At 43.2% G+C, this 26772-nt stretch overlaps 2 protein-coding genes across 4 annotated transcripts in view; one reads left to right on the top strand and one right to left on the bottom strand.

The window, feature by feature from the left end:
* HMGCS1 (3-hydroxy-3-methylglutaryl-CoA synthase 1) overlaps nt 1-8355 on the top strand; it is a 32760-nt gene extending 24405 nt beyond the window's left edge. For 2 of the 3 annotated variants that reach the window (XM_063128123.1, XM_063128121.1), the window contains exons 6-10: nt 1174-1344; nt 2775-2881; nt 3457-3582; nt 4336-4499; nt 6335-8355. In XM_063128123.1, coding sequence (XP_062984193.1) covers nt 1174-1344; nt 2775-2881; nt 3457-3582; nt 4336-4499; nt 6335-6421 — 655 coding nt within the window. In that variant the 3' untranslated portion in view covers nt 6422-8355. Of the gene's footprint in view, nt 1-1173; nt 1345-2774; nt 2882-3456; nt 3583-4335; nt 4500-4950; nt 4996-6334 lie in introns of all 3 variants that reach the window. The other variant, XM_063128122.1, reaches the window with a different exon arrangement.
* NIM1K (NIM1 serine/threonine protein kinase) lies at nt 8220-26471 on the bottom strand. Its single transcript, XM_063128124.1, has 3 exons — nt 25944-26471; nt 13415-13683; nt 8220-12084 (listed from the first exon to the last, which is right to left on the bottom strand). Exons 1-3 carry the CDS (start codon nt 26230-26232, stop codon nt 11335-11337), a joined length of 1308 nt encoding a protein of 435 aa, XP_062984194.1. The 5' UTR covers nt 26233-26471; the 3' UTR covers nt 8220-11334.
* Between the last annotated feature and the right edge of the window lie 301 nt (nt 26472-26772).

The raw sequence follows: 26772 nt of genomic DNA on the forward strand, positions 1-26772 counted from the left end.
AAATTGTTGATGCTTTGATTTATATATTATCTGATTATATAGGGTGGGGTTGTTGTTATTGTTTAAAAAGCAAAGCGTTTTGACAGATACCTAAAATACTGATAACATTCTCTTATGCAAAGATGTCTTGGGAAACTTTTAAGTAGAAAAGAAGATTGCTTCCATGTCTGTCCATCGCCACCTCCTTTAACTATCACCACTTTGCTTGATTATGTGAAATAATTGCTTAATAATTACTAGCTGGGAGGCGTGTGTGATTAATATGTAAAGCTGGCCTGGAAAACCCAAAGATGACTTGCTATTTAAGAGGCTTTTCTTAGTCTTTCCTACATTAATGTCTGCGAACAGGAGCTGGGCAAATTCAAAACAGAAATCAAAGTTATTTTATAGCAGAATCCTAAGCATGTTTACTCATAGCCAGTGTATTCAGTGCAATCTGTTTCCTAGTAAGTGAGTTTTGGGTTGCAGCCTTATCCTGTTATGGCAAATGCAAAAAAGAGTACTATGGCACTTTAAAGATTAACACACTTATCAGTTTGGTTTGTCCAATCGTATATTGGCATATTAAGTCAAGTTATGAATGCGCTTTTTGCCTGCTCACACAGTGGTTTCTCTCCTCTCTCCTTCTTCATCTGCACTGTGAGATTGTGGTTACCAGCTTTGGAACAAGCCACAATCTTAAACCACATTGAAACTGGTTTAAGATAATGAATAATGAGGGTTCTGCATTGTATTCAGGCAGACCAAGAAGTGAAGAAAGAAGTGGTTGTGTACATGGGCACAAGACTCTTGGACAATTGTCCAAATGAGGACATCATGAAAGTTAATGCTGGGATTGAATATTATAGTATGTGACTTATCAAATCGAAGTTGTGTCTGCTTCTAAATGTTATTCTCAATGTCAAATTGAAAGGGTATAACTGAAGGAAAAGTAATCAATCTGGATACCTTCAAGAGAACTGGGAAAATGTCAGATATCAAACAGTATAGATGTTAGGTGTTCTGTGGGTTTCATAGGCCTCTAGTGTAGAAGTCTCCTGAATTGTCTTACTACATGACACATCATTTCCCAACTTGGTGTCCTCCCATCTTCCCTGGTTCCATGCCCAATGTTGGGGAGATTGGAGAAGGCTGATACAGCAGTTTTTCTAAATAGTTCTCTTATCTCTTCAGAGATGTAAAACTGGAAGACACCTACTTTGACCGAGATGTGGAGAAAGCATTTATGAAGGCTAGTGCTGAGCTTTTCAACCAAAAAACGAAAGCTTCCTTGCTTGTTTCCAATCAGAATGGGAATATGTACACACCTTCAGTCTATGGCTGCCTTGCTTCTCTCCTAGCTCAGTAAGTATGATGGTAGCATGTGAAGCGGATTTTGAGGTTTATGTTTTACAGTGGCTTGACTAACTCAGGTACCAGATTCGTAAAGTACAAGTTTAATTTGAGCCATGGCTCACTCCCACATCCTTTTTGTAAACCGCCCAGAGAGCTTTGGCTATGGGGTGGTATATAAATGTAATAAATAAATAAATTAGTAATGTGGAGTGCCTTTGGGCATGAAGAGAGTGCCTTCCCTTCTCTCCATTGAGGGACCAACATTACCTTTCCCATGTTGGAGGGAAAGAATTTCCAGGTAGACAGGATGACTCCCAAGCTGCTGGAGCTTCCATATTTCTTGCCCTTTGAAACTGAGGGCTGTCTAAAGAGGGTGTGTTGGACCTATACTTAAGCATGTGCAACTGGGCTGGTAGAAGCAGATTTCGCTTCTCCCTCCTCTCCATGGCAGCCCCCTGAAAATGCTACACAGAGGGGCAGTGGACCCTGCTGAATGGGATAGACTGTGATGTGGGGAGAAGAGTGGCAGGAATCCCTGAAGGTGGCCTTGCCTCATTTTCAGGGATTTTCCTCCCCCTTCAGCCTAACCCACTCAGCATGTTTGTGGGACTGAAGAAGCTGCAGCACAGAGGCTGTCTGCTTCGGGCAGCAAACTTACATGTATCTAAACCTGTACAGAATAAAACTTCTCAAACAGCGTAGGTGTCCACTACTTATGCTGGGCAGAAAGGGGTAGTAACTATGACAAACAGTTTGCAGCATTCACGAAACAGTTCACCAAATATATGAGTGAGATGGTCACACTGTTGTTGCAACTTCAAAGAAGTTAGAGCTAGTGCCGGACTTGGACTGGGGAAACTCAGATTCAAATCCCCACTCAGCCCAGTAACTCACAGGGTGATATTGGGCCTGTCATGATCTCTCAACCTCCCCTGCCTCACAGAGTTTTCGTGAGGATAACAATAGGCAGGGGGACCATGCACTCTGCCTTGAGTTCCTTGTAAAAAGTCAAGCTGTAAATCAAATTCATTAAGTAAATATCTGCATATCTTTGTAACAATACCACCTACTTTTGGCTACCTGTTGCAGCTAAAGAAAGGGTTGTGGGGGAGAGTCCGGAAACCAATAATTGCAAGTTGAGACAAAACTAATAGTCTCCTCCTTGAGCTTGTAAAGATAATAAATTTGCCACTGGCAAAGAGGAGAAAGGTCCTGCAGGCAGTGTGGGATAGAGTCAGCTCATTACTGAAAGCAGTTGGCATTGAGGATGGAAAAAACAGGCAAAAGGGAATATTCTGTGTGCCCTAAATTTCATCTAATAGGAATTTTTGCCCTTAGCAAAGCAATTAAACCTTATAGACAAATGACCAAGAAATAAGATCTTTCAGTCAGTCTTCCATAACATGCTTTTTGCTGACGTCTTACCTTCTGGTGTGCAGGTATTCTCTTCAGCAACTAGCAGGGCAGAGAATCGGGGTGTTCTCTTATGGCTCTGGGTTTGCTGCTACCCTCTACTCCATCAAGGTTAGCCAAGATGCAACCCCTGGTGAGTAAAACCACTATGACTTTGGTATACACAACCATTTCTAATAGTTACAGAATCAGCCAGTGTTTAATTCCTATTTGAAATGCATACAAAGTACTGAATAATCCCTTAGCAAGACTGTGTGTATTCCATAATTCTGTACAGCAAAAATAACGACAGCACAGAACTCCACATTCTGAGAATGTTGGATTTCATTTCCTAAAAAGTGTCTAGCTCATATAGCTACCAAGGTAGAGGGCTGCACACACATGCTTGTGTGTCTCTTCACAGGACGCCTCCTGAACATTTGGCAGTCGGGATGGGAGTGGGAGGTTGCTTAGGATAGGGCCTACTGTGTTCTGGTACAGCAGTTCTTGAGCTTTTCCTAGTATAGCTATCTCTAGGTTAGCTGCATCCCAACAGGGGCATGATGGAAAGAGAGTTCCCTCCCTATTCTGCAATACTTTTAGAAATCAAGATGTTACTTTTCCTAACTCAACTTTTCCTTGAATTTCAGTCATATAACTATTGTTTATGGCATAAGCATTACATGAAATAGTAAGGATGCTGTCATAAGTTATTATTTTGTACTGTAGGCTCTTCCCTGGATAAAATAACAGCAAGTTTGTCTGATCTGAAAGCAAGGCTTGATTCAAGGAAATGTATTTCACCAGAGGCATTTGCAGAAAGCATGATGCTTAGACAAGAGACGCATCATTTAGGTAAGTGGTAGAGGAGAATCTATGTTAAATCATAACTGAAATCCCATTGTTCTATTCCCAAGTATGACTAAGTCTAGGTGCAATCCATTATCTTTTCTGGAATGGAGTTTAACTGTTTATCACAAATTTAGAACTGACATTAAGCATGACATTAAGAGATCACATTAAGCATCATTTGTTAAATAATGAGCTTGGCTTATAAATCTAGTTATCAGGAAAAGCGTTATCCAGCATGGTTGTCATTGCTTGGATTAGAAGTCTTCGATAATTCAGTACAGATCCAGCAAGCAAAACCTTCTAATTTCCTGCCCAGTAAGGACTAGCTTGTAATTTGAGACCGAGGTCTTGCTTTTCTCTTTAACTTCTCCTTAACATCTTTAGCTGAACAACTTCAAAGTGTACCCGAGTACCTTATTGTGTACCGAGTACCTTATTGTGTAGTTGTAAAGACTGTAGTAGGAAGCATGTGTATATAGAGCTTCCGATTTCCACATTTCCAGTGCAATGTAAGAAGGGAGAAATGTCTCATCTTCACCATCGGGAGAGTTGTCAACAGTGAGATAGTGAGATTTCACATTACGCTGGAGGCATTGAAAGAGAAAGCTTGACTTGCTACCTGTTTCTGTACTTTGTGTGACAACTTGCACAAAGATAAAAGGAACCAGAAGCTTAAGAAATGCTTCTATATGTAGGTTGAGCTAACACCAGGAGTAAATCGTCTATTCAGAGGTTCTGGATTTTATCTTTTCATAGCCAACTATATTCCACAATGTTCAGTGGATGATCTCTATGAGGGAACATGGTACTTGGTGCGAGTGGATGAAAAGCACAGAAGAACCTACGCTCGTCGCCCCGTGTTGGGCGATGGGCCTTTGGAAGCAGGAGTGGAAGTGGTTCATCTGGGTCTTGCTCACGAGGTAAGTGTAAGGTCTTCTCATTCCCCTTCTTAACACCCAAGGGCAGGTGCACAGATAATGGGGTTCATCTCTCAACTGTGGCTTAAGATGTTAGGAGCAGTCTACAGGATTGCCCTGAGCCATGATTCATGAAAACATTAACAAAGCTTTCTCTGCTTAAGCAGGATTGTTAGCCAGCTTCAAATCCTGGTGAAGCAAGGAAACTGGTGAGCCTTACGCATGGTTAACATCAGTGCTGATTTATTTGTTGATTGAACTCAAAGTGAGCATGGCCATGGGGAGGGGGGAGAAATGCTGTCTGGGGAGGTAAGTGCACAAAGCTGTGATCCGCTTCCAATCTCTTAACCATGGTTCCCTGCCCCCATTATATGTGGACCAGCCCCAAAGAAGTGTGGGTTCCTTGCTAACTTTCCTTTTTCTTATTTCTCTTTGTTACCAAAATAAATTGCAGAATATTAAGCGCATGTAGCGGAGTCTGTCTATATTTGATATCCCAGTAAGTTACTATCTTCAGTAATACATAAACCTTGTCAAATCACATATTTCCTCCCTTTCCTGCGCTTATGTAATATAGGTCTCGCTCACCCCCCCCCCCACTCCCTGCAATTTGTTAGACTCTCTTCTCTTGCACTGTGCACAGCATACAATTTTTGCTGCAATTGACAAAATGATAACCAAAGGACTTTCATTTACATCAGGGGTGAACAATCCTTGTGGCCCAGATGCTGCCTGCCTTAACTGCAGCCCCATGGGTGCCTCCCCCTGTGATCCTCATAACAGCTTGTTCTTTTTCCACAGCAGCTAACAGCGAGGAAAGAGTGATTTCTATTAGGACTGGTGGTGTGGTGTGTGTGTGTGTGTCTGTGCACACATGCGACCTCCAAGCTAGCATCCTATGTGGCTCTTGGGGATGAAAAACTTGTGCACTCCAATTTTATATTAACATTTTATATCAGTTCTAGCAAGATAACGTCTAAATCCTTTCTAGGCCTATATCTGAAATTTCATAGATCTCAATGATCCTGTCTCAATATCAAGAAATGTTAGGAAAATCCCACCAACGATGTAAAGAACCCAAGCACTGGGTAGGGCACATTTCCTCCAGTAAAACTATTTATCCTATAAATCCTATTTAGCTTTTGTGGTCTCATATATCACCCATAAACGTAGATTGGGCTTCTGTTAAATTTGGAATAGATAATGGCAGAAACTCCTTATATCTGCATTTCCCCAATTTAAAATAATGCCCAACTGCTTTATGCGACTGCTGTTGAACTTCACTAATTCCTAATTATTCACTCTCATTATTAAATTATAAATCCGGGACATGATCTTCTTTGGTTATTCTTCTATCAGTAATTCCTTCATTTCAGATAATTGTCCATTTGGTTGTTACCAACCCATTGCAAAATGTCAAATTTAAAAGCTTTGAAAGAGAAGACGTCTGTAACTTGACATCCTTTGAGCAATTTCTCAGATGAGAATGCTGCCATTCTCAGCTATAGCTAGAAGTCTATATAACTAACCTGTGTTTGGTCCAACTTTGAAAACGTCCTGGAGCCCGTTTGGGGTTGAATCCATTATTGTGCACTGTGGAGAATTGTCTGGATTAAGTAATTGCTACTAAATTATTATTATTATTATTATTTATTTATATAGCACCATCAATGTACATGGTGCTGTACAGATAACACAGTAAATAACAAGACCCTGCCGCATAGGCTTACAATCTATTCTCTCCTATCTGAAGTTAAAATAATGGGCAGCTGTGTTTTTTTAATGTGTCCTGACCTATGGCTTTTTTCCTCCTCACCCTCTCTCTCTCCTACCCCCAGCACATCCCTAGCCCTGCCAAGAAAGTACCAAGAATTCCTGCGAAAACAGAAGCAGTTGCTGTTTCCCTTTCCAACGGGGAGCATTAAGACACCTCTGTGAGGTGGGAGTTGAAAAGATTAGGGAGAGGTGGATATGTACATGGGGATTAACTGTTCTGACCCACATTCTGCTGTACAGTATTGCTTAATTGGAGCATGAAAATATCAATCCCGAAGCTCTGTCTTTTGATGCAGTTGTTGACACGTGTAGTTTCATAACACTAAAAGTTCTCATGCTTCTTGGAACAGAAATTACCAAGGGCTCTTTCTGAGAAATGTAATTCGTTTTTGGTTTTTTTAAGTAGGTTCAGGAATAGGTACTTTAATGTAGGCTCAGGAAAACGTCAGCTCTGCTTGCCCTGCCCCCTCCCTCCCTGTTTTAATGAAAATCTCTGCAAATTTTGTAATATTAGCCACCAGAGAGGAAGCAAGTCTTCTTTTTTAAAGCCATTATTAAGAGAAATTAATGTGACTTAAAGCCATTTGTGTGTCATCTTAGTCTTAAATGTTAGGGTCCTATGTGCCTTAACAGGAGTAGCACCCTGTCTCTTAAAATACAAACCTTATTCCACCCCTCAAAATACCCCATGAATTTGAGGAGCGTGCAATGGGTTTGTTTTTCAAGGTGCTATTAAATGGAGAAAGTTTTTCCAATTGCCATTGTAAGTCCAAATCTATCCTAGAAAAGTGACTTCTAGATGAATCCGGTTTCCAATTGTACATTCATATCAGTTGAAAAACTCCTTTTCCTCCACCTCCCACAAATCTCATTTTTGTCGCAAAGTTAAAAAGTGCATGCATGTGGAGTGAAGAGTTCCTCTCTCCGCCTCTGGGAAGTGCTCATGGCAGAGTATTGCAATGGTAGCTTGCTTGGAACTTAGAAATAGTTGGAACATAAATTCCTCTGAACTTCTCTTGTGTAATCTTTTGTAAAGGTTACTTGAGAACAGGCTTTGCATACTCAGCTTCTAGATAATGAAGACTTGGTTGAACCCTCATCCCAGATACTACGATCAATCCTGGAACATTTTGTTCTTCAAGGCAGTTTTTATGTATGTGTTTGGGAGCGTTCTGAAACAAATAGGTGTGGCTCTGAACTGATGTATTTCTAGTTTCATATTTCCAGCTTATTTAAAACTCCCATTTTCACTTCTGTAGGAATACTAGACCACTGCAATCCTCAAAGCACTGACTGTAGAACAGACGTGCACACTTTGTGACTCCTGAAGCTGAATGTAGCCCCCCAGCTATGTATGGCAGCTCACTCAATAAACCTCCTGGCCTGACTGCCCGCACCAAAAACAGGGTTGGTCGTAGAGCACCTGGCTGAGCCTGCTACATGGCTTGGGAGCTCCTTTTGGCCCACAAGTTAATTCTCATCTAGACCTGCTTCAGAATAAGTGCTTTGCCCATTGCAAGTATGTGTATTGGCCATTGCAAATATGTATATAGGCTCTCTTGAGGGAGTCAGCTGGCATGTTGGGTGGGCCTGGATGTACTGGAATTAAAGGGAAAGAAAGCTCCTGCCTTGTAAAATACATTGCATTTACACTAAACTTCTAGTCTGTCCTGTTTTTATTTTGTGTTGAAATCCTTTAAAAAGCTTTGTCTATTAAGATTTGCAGAATTGGTACCTACCGTGCTAAGTTACAAGATGCAGGGGTTTTGATGTTATGTAATTTGTTTTTAAAAAAAAAGAAAGAAAAGACATTACTGACTAAGGTTTGATAATCTGTACATCATGTTGTACAAATGCTTTAACGTAACATGGATTGATAAAACAGGTGGTCTAAGTGCTGTGGCTTCGTGTGACAGAGGAATGGAGCACAAGCTTGATACTTGTCCACATGTTGTCGAAAGAGAATCAAGTCCATTGCAGGCAATGGACACGCTGAGAACCATAGCACAAAAGTTCACCTTTATAAACCTCACAAACAATGAGTCAGATGCCTTGTCAAATAAACCTTGAGCTATTTGAACTACTTGTGTTGATGTAGTCATAGTTTGTACCTTAACCACACATGAGCCTGAGCATGAGGAAAAGCTGCAGGCACTACAGAAAGCGGATTTCATTAAGCAGATGAGTCATCACCAGCCATCTCCGCATCCAAGCCAAAACTGGGTGAGTTTTGAACATGTCAACTTTCGAAGATTTATCAAACTTGTTTTGGGCGGTGGTGGGTTTTGCGAGGGCAGGGAGGTTGCTGTATGAAGCTAAATCTTTGTGTAAATAAGCTATTTAAGAATATGTAGGTATATCAAGATCACACGGTGCTGTTCTTTGAACTTGATGCAGATTTATTCACTTGCCTGCACAGTTTTAACTCTGCACACTTATGCACAAGTCTGACATTGGTGAGCTCTTCCCTGAATTTGCTTAGGCACTGTAGATGACAGATGGGAAAGTGATTTGGGCAGAGTTAAGGCTGTCCAGTGCAGAACTCTGACTTTGGAGCATCCAAAGACCTGCTGGGCTCCTGCCACAAACAATCCTGTGGACTCTGGGATGACCTCCCATAGGACTGCCGCCTCAGTATTGGAAGCTCTCTCCCCTTCACAATGTATTGTAGACTGTATTCATGAAGTTTTCCCCCTTAACATTCCTCTTAGGATAACTTAGATTTAACCATGTTGGATTCTGGAACCAAATTGTTTTTAATTTTAAAATGACAATAATATATTTTGGATGACACACTAGAATTATTACTCTAAACCAGAAGGGGATTAAAAATGTAAACATGCTTCCATCCAATTTTTTAAATACTGTGTTGGCTCCTGATTTTGTAAAGAGAGTTGTGATTCTGCCCATAGAGTGGGGAATCTTAGCTCCCCTTCCTTCACTCCAAAAATTCTTCTCTGAAAGGTTGGGACCATGGGGGGCTGTTGGGGGAAAGGGAATAATCAGAAATCTTTTCTCCCCACTTCTGTGTGGAAAAGTTCTGCTGGACTGAAGTTCCTTCCATGAGTAGAAAGGCATCTTTGGATCCAACCCAGTAACATTTTGTTTTACAAACATTCAAACCTTTAAATAAAATGTAAACCACATGGTGCGGCAGTAGCACATAAAAATTTCACTAATCGAATGGGATTCATAGAGATTAAACATGGGACATTCTATGTTCAGAGCATATGCTTTTCTTCAGCCTTCCCCAACTTGGCATCCTCCAGATGTGTTGTACTGCAACCCCCATAATCCCCAGACAGCATGGCCATTGTTCCCTAGTCACAGCAGTCTTCCCCATAGGAATGAAGACATGGTTTCATTTTAAGGGCCACGCTATAAGATGAGGTATTTTGTCATGCAGTTATCTCTAGTCTGCAGACTTAAAATAGCCAGTGCAGGGCCCCCAATCCAGTTGAAATGTGGGGGACGCTCCCAATAACTCCAGGGGACCAATCTAGATCAGGATCACAGTAGGGAACCAAGGTTTAAAGCCCCCTTACCCAGGTCCTGATCGAGATTCGCCACCCCTTACTGACTATCTGGTTTTTGGGTGTGTGTGTGTGTGTGTTTTTTAAAAAACCCATGCTAGAGCTAACTTTATGATTAATGCCATATTTAGTTTGGGCTCCAAATTGCTACATCAAAGGAACCGAGGCTCATGCAGCTAATATGTTGGTGGTATTACCTCCCCATAGCCCATAATGAATTAACTAGCAGAGACTCTCCCCACCCACTGCTGAATGCTCTCATCTTTCTCTGTTCTGCTGCCTGTGTCCGTCTCATGGACTGTCCACTCTCCTGCATGTGCGCATGCTGTGAACGGGAGGGTACACCGGTCGTGGCCATTTACAGCTATGGCTGCCGCAAGAAGTAACATTGTGGCAGCTAAAAAAGAGGTGGCTACCAGTGGCTGCTGCAGTTGCCCAAATTTGGGATACCGCATGTATCGCCGCATAGTTCTTACCCAACATCTTCAATGGAGAATGCAAAAGCATGGTGGCCTCTAATGGGATTGCACAGTTGTCCTGCAAAAAGGCTTAGTGAAGTAGCAGCTTGGTTGCCATGCAGTTGTGGGGCCTCCAAAAACCAGGAGGCTAGAGAAATATTATCAAAGGTTTTTCATAATCCTACAACTCTGAACACAGATCCCAGAATAACAGATGGAAGAGGGAAAGAGTATGTCACTGGTTGTGGGCATTATCCAATAGGTGCTTGCGCCTGTCACAATAAGCTCCACATTTCTATCATAGTAGTGATGTTTGCAGCTAGTTTCACCAGGTTCCGCCTGAAGTTTTACATAAAGCTACAGAAACCATTATACCAGCGACTGTGTGGAGTCAGTAAAACTGACATTGGCATTGGCAACCCTACAATATCATTTTTAACTCTGAAAAGCTATTGGCCGAATGTACCCCAAAAGAATTCCCAAATGATTCCAGCAATCCTGAACCACATGGGGCAGGGGATGGAGGGGGGAGCCCGCCTGTGTTCGACACTGAAAACCAGCAGACCTAAATGTACGGTCCAAACTCATCGCACTGAAATACACAAAACTCTTCCCAAATGGCTCACTGCCTAACACAATGATTTCAAGCATTTTTACTCAGAAGCAAGTCCCGTACAGGTCATTGGTGCACTCTAATAACTATGCTTAGGATTGCAGCCTTTGGCCTGCAATCCTATGTGGGTTTACCTGGGAGTAAGCCCCACTGAACACAATTGAACTTGCTCCTGAGTCAACATGCATGGGACTGCACAACGTCTTTGTTGCTTACAGTCTGTTCCATCCTAACTTTATAGAGCCAATATTGCAGCAAAGTAACAGTGTTATACAAAGCTCCAATACATGTTTTCTTTGGCCATTAGACTTTTGGGTTGGAATCAAGATTCAGACGTTTTAAGGCATCGTTTTTTATTTATTTACTTCAAAATTACAAAAATGCTAAGAGCGAGAGTTAACTGGTACCAAACAAAAGGGCCCCATAGGGTTTCCTGAAAACCAAGCCAGCAACATTATTCATAAAATCAAACAGAGCTTTGATGAGTGTTTGAGGCCCCGATAGGTAGTCTGGTCTTTCTTTGACTCTTGTTCTCTGGGTTCTGGCTGGCTGATTATAGGAACAGTCTCCATGGCCCGTTTCTTTTGTACTCTGTGCAAAATAATTCTGTATATCCCAGTTACCGAGCTGTGAGAAACTTGCCCACGGTTATTATGGATATGCTCCTCCATGATTCCCAAATTGTTGAGGACGTTTTTCACTTCGGCTTCTTCCTCTCTGAGTGCTCCACTCTCCAACAAATATTTTGGATCCAGTTTAAATGGTTCCAAGGGCTTTGGATACTGTACTCCCTTCATCCATTCGTTGTTCATAATGTACTCAATGGAATAGCGTTGGGACGCTACTGGTTGAAGGACTCCCCGAATTAGCTTCTGGCAAGGTTCTGACAAGAAAGGTGGCAACATGTACAGCCCCTCGAGAATGCATTTCTTCAGTTTGGCCACTGTGTCGGCCCGGAAGGGCATGATTCCAGTAGTCATAAAATACAGAAGAATTCCTAGTGCCCAGATGTCAACATAAACCCCGACGTAGCTTTCATCCCTGAAAAGTTCTGGCGCAGCATAAGGCGGTGAGCCGCAGAACGTGTTCAGGGTTTCCTCTTTTCTACTGATGGTGCTGAATCCAAAATCACCCACTTTCACGCAGGTGTTGCTGGTGTAAAAGACGTTTTCGGCTTTCAGGTCCCGGTGAATTATGTTGCTTTCATGCTACAGAGCAAAAAAACCCAATGAAATAAACGTAAAAGCAAGAACAGGTATTCATGATCTTTCAAAGTCAGCTCTTCTTGTGTAGGGAACAAAAATATTGTGTGTGTGTTTTAGCTTTTTAAAATGTGGTTTAATAGTGCTGCACGTGTAAATGTAAATATCTTTAATAAAAGCTTTAATAACTGTGACTGTGTGTTAGGCCATAGTAGGCATAATTTTGGGCCATTCTTGTATAAAGCAATCCGCAGGGCTGATACTAGCCACAAGGTGGTTTGTGGGTGGGAAGGGAGGCAAGGATATTGCAGGCCCCTTAACTATCATTACCACCACCACCACCCAAACCAGTAAGTTTCTAGTCCTTTTTCTTGCGGTGATAAAAGGAAAAACATGCAGGCAGCTTTCTACTCAGTTGCTCATCAAGAAGTAATACATTGAAACAACTAAACCTACTGAGCTTACTTATATTTATGGTCTGGCTGGACAACGATTCCCTACCACCTTAGGGCCCCTCCTTGCAAAACTTCTAGCTACTGGCCTGACAAGCAGAGTGTTTAAATACACTACAGTGCTAGGGTGTCCATATGGAAAGGAGGACAGGGCTCCTGTATCTTCGACAGATGTATAGAAAAGGGAATTTCAGCAGGTGTCATTTATATACATGCAGCACCTGGTCAAATTCCCTCTTCATCACAACAGTTAATGTTGCAGGAGCCTTCAAAGGCAGTAGTCTAATAAGTTTAACTAGAGCATAGATTCCTGGAACCAGGTTATCTCTGTCCAGATAGGGGTGTAATTGGGCCACCAGCTGAAGTTGATAGAAAGCACTCTGAGCCACCGAGGCCACATCTCACTGTACATCCCAGTGCTGCTCAGTCACAAGCATTATAAGACTTCCCATGTGGCACAATCTCCCCTCTCTGGGTATGCACAGCTCTGACTGCTTCTGCCAAGATCCTCCTCTCCTATAATGCCTGGTGCTAAGGTAGACAGCTATTGACCCCTGTCTTAAATGACCACCATCACTCTACTGAATGCTAACACCACTTCGATCATGGAAAGAATTATTGCCGCTACCACATACATGTGGTTGCAGGGGGGGAAAAGCTAGTCTGGCATTCCCTTTTTTTAGAGCAAGACATGCACAGCAAATTGTAGGGACACTGGAGGAACAAAAGCAGGGATGGGGAACATGTCCTCCAGGTGTTGCGGGGTGGCAACTCTGGTCTTCTGTAGCCAGCATGGCCAATATTGATGGACAAAGGAAGTTGCAGGCCAACAACATCTGGAGGGCTACATGTTCTCCATCCCTGGACTGAAGGAATCAACTCACCATGTGTTTAACAGCAGACACAATCTGGGAGAAGATGTGCTTGCTCTCCACTTCAGATAACTTCCCCTCCGTCGTGATTTTAGCAAAGAGCTCCCCTCCGCTAGCGTATTCCATCACGAGATGCAGTTTGGAGAGCGTCTCCATGACCTCGTAAAGCCTGATTATGTTTGGGTGGTGCAGCTTCTCCATGCTGGAAATCTCACGGGAGAGTAACCGCTGCGTCTTCTGGTCTAACTTCGTCTTATCCAAAATCTTGATTGCGACTTTTTCTGGAGATAAGTTATTTTCATATTGTTAGTAAGTGCAACAGATTTCAAGAAAAAGAAAGACATACAAATGGACTTATAGGGTGATTCCTGATGGACAGGTCCTAGTATCTCCTGTTAAAAGGCAGTAGGCTGTTTCGCCTGCAGCTTGTCATACAGTAAAGAAGCTACAATCCCCTTTTCGGTTAGCATTAATATATGTGATGAAAGGCAGATAAACCCTTTCCCCGTCATAGGTGTCTACACTCATCCTTTATTTGCTTAAAACAAATCCAGCTGATGGGGCAGGTGAGATATCCAGAACTAATCCAGTCATTTGCCCAATGCTTCCACAACCAAGTGTATTCCATGACTGCATGGTATGAACATGTTCTTCTTTGTAGGGAGCACAATCCACTATCTTGAGAACCTCAACTTCCTTTCTGTCTTATTATTTTCAAAAAAGCAAAAGTAGGAACAAGGTCTTAACATATCTTGGCATGGCTTGGCAAAAACTCAGATGCATTAGAAGAGGAGGAAAGAGGAAGTGGCCTTCTACCAGCTGAAGCTACTGGTCCATCTTGTACTGTAACTGGCAGTGGCTCTTCAGAATCACAAGAAGAGCTATTTCCCCATCACCTACCTGCTCCTTTCAAGTGGAGATTCTGGGGATTGAACATGAGGCCATTTGCATGCAAAGCCAGATGTAATTTAAGCGAATTGAAGAATTCAACTTTAATTTAAAAAAATAATCATAACACCAACAACTGCACTTAATAACAATCTATTTTCATCTAGAGCAGTGGGAAGACAGCCTGGCACTCCTTCCCCCAGATGTTTTGGACTATAACTCCCATCAGCCTCAGCCAGCATGGCCAATGGCAAGTGACTGTGGGACTTGTATTCCAAAATGGAGTGCTCCAGGTTTCCAAACCTTGATCCAGAGACTAAGAATGTAGTCATGACTAAGACAACTCTGATTTTACCTCAGCTCATTTCATCAATCCAAGCACAAAACACATCCCCCTTGATAAGGCTTCTCATATTATTTCTGTGTGGCCACAACTACTTTTGCCCAGCTATTATTGAAATCTGCAAGCTTATCCTCTCCCTCTTCCTTGAAGTCTAGGCTCTGTAATTAAGGCCAGACGTTTTGTCCGCACAGGAAAAAGCTACTTTGGCACAACGATTTGATGTTTTCCGGAAGTGCGGCACATAAACCATCCTGCATATACTTCAGCAACATACTCTAAGGCCTGTCCATACAATGATGCTTTGCCTCCCCGTTCCCCCAAAACTCTGCAGCATTGCTGCTGCCAAGTGGCAGTGATAGAGTTACACTGTTGCACCTGTGTCCTGCTGGTGGGTCCCTGGTTGACAGCTGGGTGGCCACTGTGTGATCAGTGTGCTGGACTAGATGGACTCTTGGGCCACAGCTACACCTAAGGTTTATCCTGGGATCATCCAGGGTTCACCCCTGCCTGAGCACTGGATCCCCTGTGTGTCACCTAGATGAACGGGTTTGACCCCTGGACGATCAAGGGATAAACCTTAGGTCTAGCTACGGCCTTGTTCTGATCCAGCACAGCTCTTATGTTTTATGTGATAGGAGTTTTAGTCCATATTATCTGGAGAGCACCGAATTGGGGAAGGCTGTACTACAGGATTCTTTTTAAGAGCAGCACCTTCAAAAGCGGTGTGCACTGGCTGGAAATCGGAAGCTTATTTCAAGGCTAGACGAAACGAAAGCAGTAACAAATCTAGTGCACACTCACTACTGCAGCTATGCCCAAGCTCATCCCCTTCATCATTCAGTTTTACTTTCCCAGTCCTGCTTCTGCATTTCATTTCAAGAAGTGCAGATGAGAGCTCAGGTCATCCTAAAAATGAAGCTTCCTTTGAGAAGGAAAAGTAGCCACCACGTCATCTGTGCTATCAGACCACAACCTAATCTCTGCTGCTGATGTAACCATCTGAAACAAAGCTTAGAGTCAGCATGGGAGGTACTGTCTGGAAAAGGAGCCAAATACCAGGCTGTGCTTTCTTGCACGTGGATGAACACACGAGTCTGGCAAGCACTCTTTAGGCTGTAATCCTATGCATGGGTTAGACAGAAAGAAGTCCTACAATTCACAACATTCCCCAGACGGTGGTGGGAGGGGGGGAGGATTTCCTGGGATAACCAGGAACACTTCTGAAATCAGCGAAGGTGTGTGTAACAGAATAGTTGTTTTAAATAGATATTGCTGTTTTTATGCTTTTGATGGTTTTAAATTTTTGTATATTTGTTTTTAAAGTTCGCTGTTTTTAACTTTTGTAAACTGCCCAGAAAGCTTCGGCTATGGGGCGGTATATAAACGTAATAAATAAATAACTTAGACCTTAACTAGGGTGACCATATGGAAAGGAAGGCAGGGCTCCTGTATCTTTAACAGTTGCATAGAAAAGGGAATTTCGGCACGTGTCATGAAATTCACAACGGTTAATGCTGTAGGAGCCCTGTCCTCTATAGCAGAAGCTATACTAGAGTGATCCGATACAAAGAAAGAAAAAGCAGCACTCCTGCAGCTTTAACTCTTGTGATGAAGAGGGAATTGCACCAGGTGCTGCATGTATACAAATGACACCTGCTGAAATTTCCTTTTCTATACAACTGTTAAAGATACAGGATCCCTGTCCTCTTTTCCATATGGTGAGCCTACCTTAACACAGTAGCAGAGTACAAGCTGTATTTTCTAGCGTGTGTACACAGATATGTGGAAAGAGCTACCGTAGCAGTCCTTGCTGATATTCATCAAATAGGTCACTGTCCAAGAATTTAACACCACGCTCCTGTTACGCCATCTTGATTTTGAGAATGTTGGACAGGGTGTGCTCCAGCACATGGGAGGAGGAGGCTAATTTGTCAAAAGGCAAAGAAACCTATTCCCAGTTTCACCTGCATCACTAATCTTTCAGTACAGGGGTGAGGAACTCCAGTCCAAGAGCTGAAAGTGTCCCTCCCCACTTCTGATGAAAGGTTAGTGAGGCAAAGGTTTTATATGGCTCTCTGGCAGAGATCTAAACACAGGCCTGCAGCAGGTTTTGCCTAGTCCAAAGGATGAAAGAGTTTGGACTTCACTTAATGTTTATTTATTTTATTTATTTATTACATTTATATACCGCCCCACAGCCAAAGCTCTCTGGGCGGTTTACAACAGTTAAAAATAGTAAACATTAAAAAGTATACAAGATTTAAAAAAACATCAGAAACATAAAAACAGTATTAAAACAACAGTATCCATTTTAAAAACAACAATTCTGGGGTCCATTAAAAACAAACTTAACATTGTGAAATGCTGTTAAAATGCCTGGGAGAAGAGAAAAGTCTTGACCTGGCGCCTAAAAGATGACAATGTTGGCGCCGGGCGAGCCTCATCGGGGAGATCATTCTACAGTCGGGGGGCCATTGCACTCCAAGCATCTTCCTGCAGCAGTGCCCAACCCTTCTTCATGTTATTCATTGGGCCCCTCAACTATTGGTGCTGAGACTTGCACCATAGAATCATAAAATCATAGAATAGTAGAGTTGGAAGGGGCCTAAAAGCCATCGAGTCCAACTCCCTGCTCAATGAAGGAATCCACCCTAAAGCATACCTGACAGGTGGTTGTCCAGCTGCCTCTTGAATGCCTCTAGTGTGGGAGAGCCCACAACCTCCCTAGGTAACTGGTTCCATTGTCGTACTGCTCTAACAGTCAGGAAGTTTTTCCTGATGTCCAGCCGGAATCTGGCTTCCTGTAACTTGAGCCCGTTATTCTATGTCCTGCACTCTGCGAGGATCAAGAAGAGATCCCGGCCCTCCTCTGTGTGACAAACTTTTATGTATTTGAAGAGTGCTATCATGTCTCCCCTCAATCTTCTCTTCTCCAGGCTAAACAGGTGTAAACCGCCCAGAGAGCTTCGGCTGTGGGGCGGTATATAAATGTAATTAAATAAATAAATAAATAAATAAACATGCCCAGTTTTTTCAGTCTCTCTTCATAGGGCTTTGTTTCCAGACCCCGGATCATCCTGGTTGCCCTCCTCTGAACATGCTCCAGCTTGTCTGCGTCCTTCTTGAATTGTGGAGCCCAGAACTGGACACAATACTCTAGATGAGGCCTAACCAGGGCCGAATAGAGAGGAACCAGTACCTCACGTGATTTGGAAGCTATACTTCTATTAATGCAGCCCAAAATAGCATTTGCCTTTCCTGCAGCCATATCACACTGTCGGCTTATATTCAGCTTGTTATCTACAACAAATCCAAAATCCTTCTCGTTTGTAGTATCGCTGAGCCAAGTATCCCCCATCTTGTAACTGTGCGTTTGGTTTCTATTTCCTAGATGTAGAACTTGTCATTTATTTCTATTAAATTTCATTATGTTGTTTTCAGCCCAGAACTCCAGCCTATCAAGATCACTTTGAAGTTTGCTTCTGTCTTCCAGGGTATTAGCTATCCCACCCAATTTTATTATCTATTATTATTATTATTTATTTAGAATATTTATATACCGCTCCCCATTGAAAAATTTCGGAGTGGTGTACAAGGTAAAAATGACAATAAAAACAGAATAAAAACAGTTAAAACAAAATTTAAAAGAAGCAATAACAGTAATCCAAGGCTGCATGTTAAAGAAAGCCTTCTTGGAATAAAGATGTTTTCAGGAGGCGCCGAAAGGAGTACAATTTTGTGTCATCTAGAAATTTGATAAGCATTCCCTGCACCTCCTCGTCCAAATCATTAATAAAAATGTTGAAGAGCAGTGGGCCCAGGACTGAGCCCTGCAGTACCCCACTCGTTACCTTCCCCAAGTTTGAGAAGGTTCTGTTGATAAGCACTCTTTGAGTCCGATTCTGTAGCCAACTGTGAATCCACCTAATAGTTGTTCCATCTAGCCCACTTTTTGCTAGTTTGTTAATCAGAATATCATGGGGCACTTTGTCAAAAGCTTTGCTGAAGTCAAGATATATTACGTCTACAGCATTCCCACAGTCCACAAGGGAGGCTACCCGATCAAAAAATGAGATCAAACTAGTCTGACAGGACTTGTTTCTAACAAATCCATGTTGGCTTCTAGTAATCACTGCATTGTTTTCAAGGTGCTTACAGATTGACTTCTTTATAATCTGCTCCAAAAAAATTTCCAAGGATGGATGTCAGACTGACTGGTCTGTAGTTCCCAGGTTCCTCCTTTTTGCCCTTTTTGAAGATAGGGACACCATTTAGCTTGCCCATAAATTATCATGAATGGGTGGGGCCAAATTTCCAGATCATAACAAATAATCCAAGATGGTGACAAAACAAAGCACAGTACAAAGAGCTCCTAAAGTGTCCATCTGAACCCAGTGAAAGGACAACAAAATGGCAAATGAGGTTCAGGGAGTTTCAAAAGCAGTTTATGATATGCCATGGGAGGCAGAATTCTGCCATCCAAAAGGAGAACAGGACAACATTCCACTGGGCATGACTAAATTCGTGCTTCTGTCCCAGCGCACTCTCTCGCAGACATTGATATTTACAGCTGATGCTGAAAGTTGGCATGTAACTGGTGTCCCCCAAGCTCTCTTAGATGTGTTCATGGTTCTAATTTTGATCAAACTGCATCTCTCAAGATTAGCAGTGAAGATTACAAAGGCTTCTGAACTTAATTTAGTCCTCTAGCATGGACATCCAGCATGCTTGCCAGGGAGAAAAATCCATCGCTGGCAACCTGCCAACTTCGCATGGCAGGAAACACACACACCTGCACACTGACCTTACAGATATTTTGAAGCTTCAGGAAAGTCCTTGTTCAACTGGAAGTATTTATACAAATAAAATGATTGACAACAAGCACAAGTCCTCCATTTACCAGAGGCAAAGGTATAGCTCAGTGATAGACCTTTGCATTTAGAAGGCCCCAGATTCAGGGCCAGCCCTACCATTAGGCTGAGCAAGGCACTTACCTCAGGCGGCAGGTGATGGGAGACAGCACCAAGATGTTGGAAGAGAAACCTGCATGCTATATAGTCTGCTCTGCCCCTCATAAAATAGCCTGCTGCCTTCAGGGGTAGTAGAAGATGCTGTCCTATTGCCAGTCAGCTGTTGTACAAGGAATGGGAGCGAGCGCCATCTTGTTCTTTGCCTCAGACAGTATAATATCTTGGGCCAGCCCCGCCCAGGTTCAATCTCTAGCAACTTCGGTTAAAGAAGGATTGGATAGCAGGTGATAGGACATACCTCTTTCTGAGACACTGGAGAGCTGATGCCGGTTACAGTAGACAATACTGCCCTAAATGGGTTAACCATCTGCTTTGCATGCAGAAGGTCCCAGGTTTGATCCCCGGCATTTCCAGGAGGGCTGGAAAAATTCCTGCCTGGAACCCTGGAGATCTGCTGCCAGCCAGTGTTGGTAATACTGGGCTAGATGCACCAATGGTCTGACTCAGTATAAAGCAGCTTTCTATGTTCAAGTAAGATGCGTTTGCACACCAAAGAACAGTGATTGTTCTTTCAAACCACATTTAGCTCTCTGGAAAACAACAACCACTATTTGACCAAAGGCAACAAAGGAATAATCTGTGTATGTATGCTGGTGTTTGTTTCGATGCTTGCTGTTTTTATGAATGTTGGCTATTTTATTCCTGTATAAGTTCTGATGATGATGATGATGATGATGATGAATGTTATGGTTGCTAGATGCATTGGAAAGCTTCCTGCCCTGAAAGATGGCCTAGTAATACTTTAACTAAACTAACTCTCCTAAACGTCACTGTGTCTCAAATCAAACTTTTATTGTCAATTTCAATAGGACGAATCTCAACCTTCTCTTGATGGGGGCTAAAAGTAGGGATGGTGGAGGAATGCGTTGGTGGTTGGAGGAGCCAGCTTAGCCCCCTGGACTTTGGCTCTCCCCCCGCCCCCTGCAAGATGGCCTGACTTAATCTCCAAGTCAAGCCAGCTGGTGAATTTTTCCATTTTTAAAAAACACACACATGTAAATAGAAATGTGTCCAAATTGCAGGGTGCAATTTCCATGATTTACACAAATTTTGACTGCAAGTTGCATACTTCATGGAAATTGCAGCCCACATTTGCATAAGTCATGCAAATTGTGCCATGCAATTTGTTCACATTAAAAAAACCAACATAGAAAATGTTTGCTGATTTTCAGGAAACACCATGCAGGTTGGTGCTCACCAGGTCTCCATCGAGCCCCCAAAGGGCCAGATTCCATAGCGACAGACATCCCTAGCCATATTCCAAGAACTCCAATTAGAAGATTGTTCATAGCAGAAGATCTGCAATACCGACCATCCTGAATCCAAGCTGTACTACGAAAAAATCAGTTAGCACTCCGCGACAGATAATTAGCTGGAATGGGTCTCTGAAAAAAAGACCTCCTTCAAGATTGGAAGCTAATAAACAATGGAGTTATCTGATCTGCAAGATCCCAGGTTATAAAGACAGCTAATGGTGACTCCCCTGATATCTTGCTTGCGTAATTTTGGAGATACTGAAAAGGAATAAGCTGCAGGGTTTGGCATTTGGAAAAGCCCTGGCAGGCAGCATAGGAGAGGTTTTAGATGAAATAAGGAGATCTTTCTTCACCATGTATTGGGCCTGATACTATGCATGCTTACTTAGAAGTACTTCAATGTATTTCATTAGGCTCACTCCTAAATAAGTGTGTGGAGTATTACAGGCATAGTTTCAAACGATAACAAGTTATAGATAGATAGGGAGGAAATATAGGAAAGAGATTTCGTCTTCTAATTATGGTGGTGAGATGAGAAAAACCAGATCTGAAAGATACGCTCTTGAGAATAGCTTATTAACTTCATTACTTCAGAGTTGCTTCAGGATTTAATCCCTAGTCGACAAATAATTAATAATATTTCCAACACAATTATGCAGACCTTAGCATTCTTTTCATTAGGACAATTTCCTCCTGCACTTCCTACTGTTCTACCATTAGCTCTTCAAGATCAGATTTCCCCCATCCCCTGCAAGGGAATAAAAATAATTTAACAATTACAAGTTGTTCTTCATGCAAAAATAATAATAATTGCGGGGTGGGCATCATGTGGCCCTCCAGATGTTTTGGCCTACCTACAACTCCCATCAGCCCTAGCTAGAATAGCCAATGCTGAGGGCTGATGGGAGTTGTAGGCCATAACATGAGAAGGGCCACAATTTGCCCATCCCAATCTACACTTTCCAGGATCTTTAAATATATATGCATCAAGGCTATGTTGGTGTTTCACACATGTATTTGTGTAACTTCTTAGGTTTTTCAAATTCCAAAAGCTGAATATATATTAAAAAAAAACTAGGAAGTTACACAAATACATTTCTGGGTTTGGTCTACTCTACCGTGTGGCAGGGAGCCCATTAGGACTGAGAAGGTGAAGAAATGGGGGCAAAAGGACTCTTTTTAATCCTGTGCCCCTTCCCATGTGCATCAGACACTGGAGGGTGGAGGATTGGGCCGAGAGGAAAATTCAGTGGATTTGCTGTGAGGGAGCAAAGACATTTCTTGTCACTGGATTCCAATTTAGTCATACTAAGAGTAGATCCATTGGAATCTTTGGGACAAGTCCCATTGACTTCAATGGGTCTACTTGAAGTATGACCAAATCTGGCTCCAACCTGATATCAGGAGGTAGCACAACTAACGTGGGATGAAGTGACATCCACTTGCATAAAGTATGTGTTAAGAGGTTTCAGTGTGGCATATATAGCTGGTGAGAGAGAATTTGCGGAGCCAGTAAATCCTGAAGTTGGCTTTGGATAAAAGAGGAGGGTTTACATAATTTTGAGGGTTGTAAACAAACACCTTTATAGATTAGTAACATCCAACACAGGGAGTAGGGAGGTACCAATCCAGATCACATTTGTTTTGTAGTATCATCAGTATAACCACAACTTTCTAAAGCACTTGGCAATGATCCAGAAGCCAAATATTCACACAACATTCTATTCCAGCCTTTCACAACCTTGGGCTGTCCAGATATGCTGGGCTACAACTCCTGTCATTCCCAGTGATGATGGGAGTTGTAATCCAATACATCTGGATAACACAAGGTTGGTTAAGGCTGAACTAAAGCCAAAGGTCCACATGTTCCAGAATTAGGGTGACCATATGGAAAGGAGGACAGGGCTCCTGTATCTTTAACAGTTGCATAGAAAAGTGAATTTCAGCAGGTGTCCTTTGTATGCATGCAGCACCTGGTGAAATTCCCTCTTCATCACAACAGTTAATGCTGCAGGAGCCCTGCCCTCTTTTGTATCTGGTCAAGAGAGCAGGGCTCCTGCAGCTTTAACTGTTGTAATGAAGAGAGAATTTATTTATTTATTTATTTATTTATTTATTTTATTTTATTACATTTATATACCACCCCATAGTCAAAGCTCTCTGGGCGGTTTACAGAAGTTAAAAACAGTGAACATTAAAAACAAGTATACAAAATTCAAAACCATCAAGAACATAAAAACAACAATATTCTTTTAAAACTACGATTCTGGGGTCAATTAAAAAAAACCACCTCAGCATATGTTGTTAATTGCCCAGGAAAAGAGAAAAGTCTTGACCTGGTGCCGAAAAGATAACCATGTTGGCACCAGGCATGCCTCGTCGGGGAGATCATTCCATAATTGGGGGGCCACCACTTAAAAGACCCTCTCCCTTGTTGCCAGTGCTGCATGCATACAAATGACATCTGTTGAAATTCCCTTTTCATCGTAACTGTTAAAGATACAGGAGCCCTGGCCTCCTTTCCATAAGGTCACCCTAGCCAGAATTGCTGCTGCAGTAGGCAGGTGAATGAACAAGCAGCCTGGAAAGGGGATGCTGAACTCTCCACCCTCTCCCTTTTGAGCTCTCAGCTTTTTCCGCGCTTGCTATTCCCCTATCCCACCCTACACAAACTACCTCTCCTAGGTGTTTTTCTCCTGGTGGGGCTCTGAGACTAGAGGCAACCCTTCCAGGAGAAAAACATCAGGGGAGGGAGATACAGATCAGGAGAAAGGACTCGCCCCCTCCCTCCCCATTAGCCCTTGATTTGCTTCTGTTGACCATTGTCCTGGGAGTTGTAGTCAACCATCTGGAGGGTACAAGGCTTTAGAAGGCTGCTCTAGTCTATGAGTAGAAACAGACAGTCATCTGCGTTGGCTTTCATATTACCTGACCTGCATTTTTTCTTTGTAAAACTGTTCTATAAAATGTCTAAAATTTATACCATGGCAACTGAAATGAGCACAGTGATGTATGTTTTGAGGCCATCTTGTCTACTAGCTCCCTACATTTTTTTAAAAAAAGAAATCTCTTAGGAAAAAGCACTATGACGCAGTTCCACCATACTGAAAGAGAGCACACTCAATTTTTTTTGTTTAACTTTACACAGCTGCGTAAACACAAAACGCGGCGATCGAGCTGGAAGAGGGAAAGGGTGGGCAAAGGCCATGAGAGGGATGACGGCCAAGTCCAACTTGGCATCCACATGACAACCACGATAACCAAGACAGAGATCAGCATGGGATTTCCAGTAATGCAGGACTTCTGGGTCAATGCAAAATCTCACAGGGCGGAGTGATCTGAGATGTTCCAATTCCCGAAGAGCAATTGAAATTACCAGGGGTTCCGCGCCACATTGTCACCCAGGATTTATCTGCCTCTGTCACCCCATCTTCAGGTAGCAATGATCTCAATGGCAGATGTTGAACCAATATTTGCAGATCATTGTTCACCACCAGGGGGAGGCAATGGCTCCCTGGACATTTTTCTTAGCGTTTGCCAAGGTGCCCTCCCCTCCCGCAAAAACTAACGCAGTTTGCTGTGAAATACATTTCTGCTGGTGTTCGAAACTGTGGGTTCAAAGGAATTGTTTAGCGTGTTGGGGCTCAAGCACCACCTCAGCTTGCAGTCCTTCTTTTGGGCAGGTTACTTGTCCTTTGCCACACCTCCCATGGCAACCATTTTGTGCTGGTGCCCAGGACACTTTCTCAAATTGCCAAATGTGACCATGCCCCTAAACGGTTGGGTAACTTTGTTCTACGCTGCAGCTCGAGTCTGATTTTCATAACACAACATTCCTAATCTAAAATAATGGCATCTCTCTCTCTCTCTCTCTCTCTCTCTCTCTCTGTGTGTGTGTGTGTGTGTGTTAATCAGGGTGACCATATGAAAAGGAAGACAGGGCTCCTGTATCTGTAATGGTTGCATAGAAAAGGAATTGAGCAGATGTCATTTGTTTGCATTCAGCATCTGGTGAAATTCCTTCTTCATCACAACAGTTATAGATGCAGAAGCTATACTAGAGTGACCAGATACAAAAGAGAGCAGGGCTCCTGCAGCTTTAACTGTTGTGCTGAGGAGGGGATTTCACCAGGTGCTGCATGCATGCAAATGACACCAGCTGAAATTCCTTTTTCTATACCACTGTTAAAGATACATGAGCCCTGTCCTCCTATTTTAATAGCCCTCCTATCTATTAATGCTGATTGGAATAGTCATCCCTCGTTGCAAATAACCATGGAAAACGGAGTAAGTAGGTGGGGGTGGAATCATAGAATAGTAGAGTTGGAAGGGGCCTATAAGGCCATCGAGTCCAACCCCCTGCTCATTGCAGGAATCCACCTTAAATCATCCCTGACATCTTTCCATCCCAACAGTCAACCATCCCAGGAAAGTGTTCAAAGAATGCTAAAAGTGCAGCCAGCCCATTTTTAAAATCAGAGGTGGGCGATTTTGAGGTTCCGGAGGTCACATCTCTCCTCCCCTGGGATCCATCAGGATCCACACACCCTCCCTGCTGCCTAAATTACTGCCAAACTGCCACTGAAATTAACAGAGCGGGGGGAGGGAATGGGGTGAAAGTAATGGCCCTTTTTTGCCATCACCACCGCACTGCCCAATATTGGCAGCAAATCACCACTTCTTTTGCCACCGCACTGCTGGTCTGCAGCAGTGGAGGCCGCAAAACAGGCTGGGCTGGGGTGGGGTGGGGTGGGGTGGGGAAGCATGCGACCCCTGGAGCAGGTGCTGCCCAGCTGTCTTTTTAAATTTCTCAGCCTGGCATGCAAGGTCAAGCCGAGATAGCCAAGCTCCAACACAGCCTTCGCGATATCCCCTTTGCTCCCACCGGACGCTGCATCTCACATGGTGCTTCCACACGGGGCCTTGTCATTCCTCAGTCCCTATTCTTCCACGCCTCTTTCTAGCATCATCCCCACTGCACAGCCCTACATAAACCCACATTCCACACACACCACATGGCCTACCTTTGATCAGAGCATGGATTCCAAGCTTCACTTGTGAGAAATTCCCACTCCCAATCTCCCCTCTGACGCGGTAAAACCCAATCCTCTTCCCCAGAGTTAATTCTTTCACCACCTTTTCATCCTGGGATATATCCAGGGTCAGCTTCTCAAAAGGGGTCAGCCGGCGCTGCCTGCCCTGCTCGTCTTCGGCATAGACCTCGCTCTTCGTATAGTCCTCCCCGCTGTCTTCCCGATTCCATCTGGCGTATCGGTGGCTTCCTGGACCGCCATTGGTATGTCCTGTGGTCATAGTCTAGGGGCAGTCACCTATCCATCAGGCTTAATGGGCTGACCCACAGTGCAATCTCAGCAACACCGGCCCAAGCATAATGAGATCTGTGCCGGCCGAGGCCGTTGCAAGTTCAAGGTACCGATTCGGTGCAGAGTTGATTCAGAGCAGAGCTTCCATACTCCTGTAAACACATCGCTGGTTTCCTCCAAATGAAAACGACCAACGGGACGGAAGATCCCCCTTGCATTCCCTTTTCAAACCTGGAACACTGAGGGGTTGTGACCTACGGGCTTAAGGAAAGATGCGCAATTAAAGCGGCAAACTCTACATCGCAAAAGCAGGGCAGTGCCCACCTGGGTGATGTGCAGAACACAAGGGGCACCGCTTCAGCATGCAGGTTTCCACTCACGGAGGGGGAGGGGTGCACTAACGAACCACTTGACCTGGTGGCTACTTTGAAGGCGTCTCAAGGAAGCTTCAGTTCCTTTCGGACAGCTGACCTTATCAGGTAGGAGACGATGAGAAGGGTTCCTCTGTCTTGATTCGGGTCCCAGTCCA

This window comes from Elgaria multicarinata, chromosome 6, assembly GCF_023053635.1.
Source record: "Elgaria multicarinata webbii isolate HBS135686 ecotype San Diego chromosome 6, rElgMul1.1.pri, whole genome shotgun sequence".
NCBI lineage: Eukaryota > Metazoa > Chordata > Lepidosauria > Squamata > Anguidae > Elgaria > Elgaria multicarinata.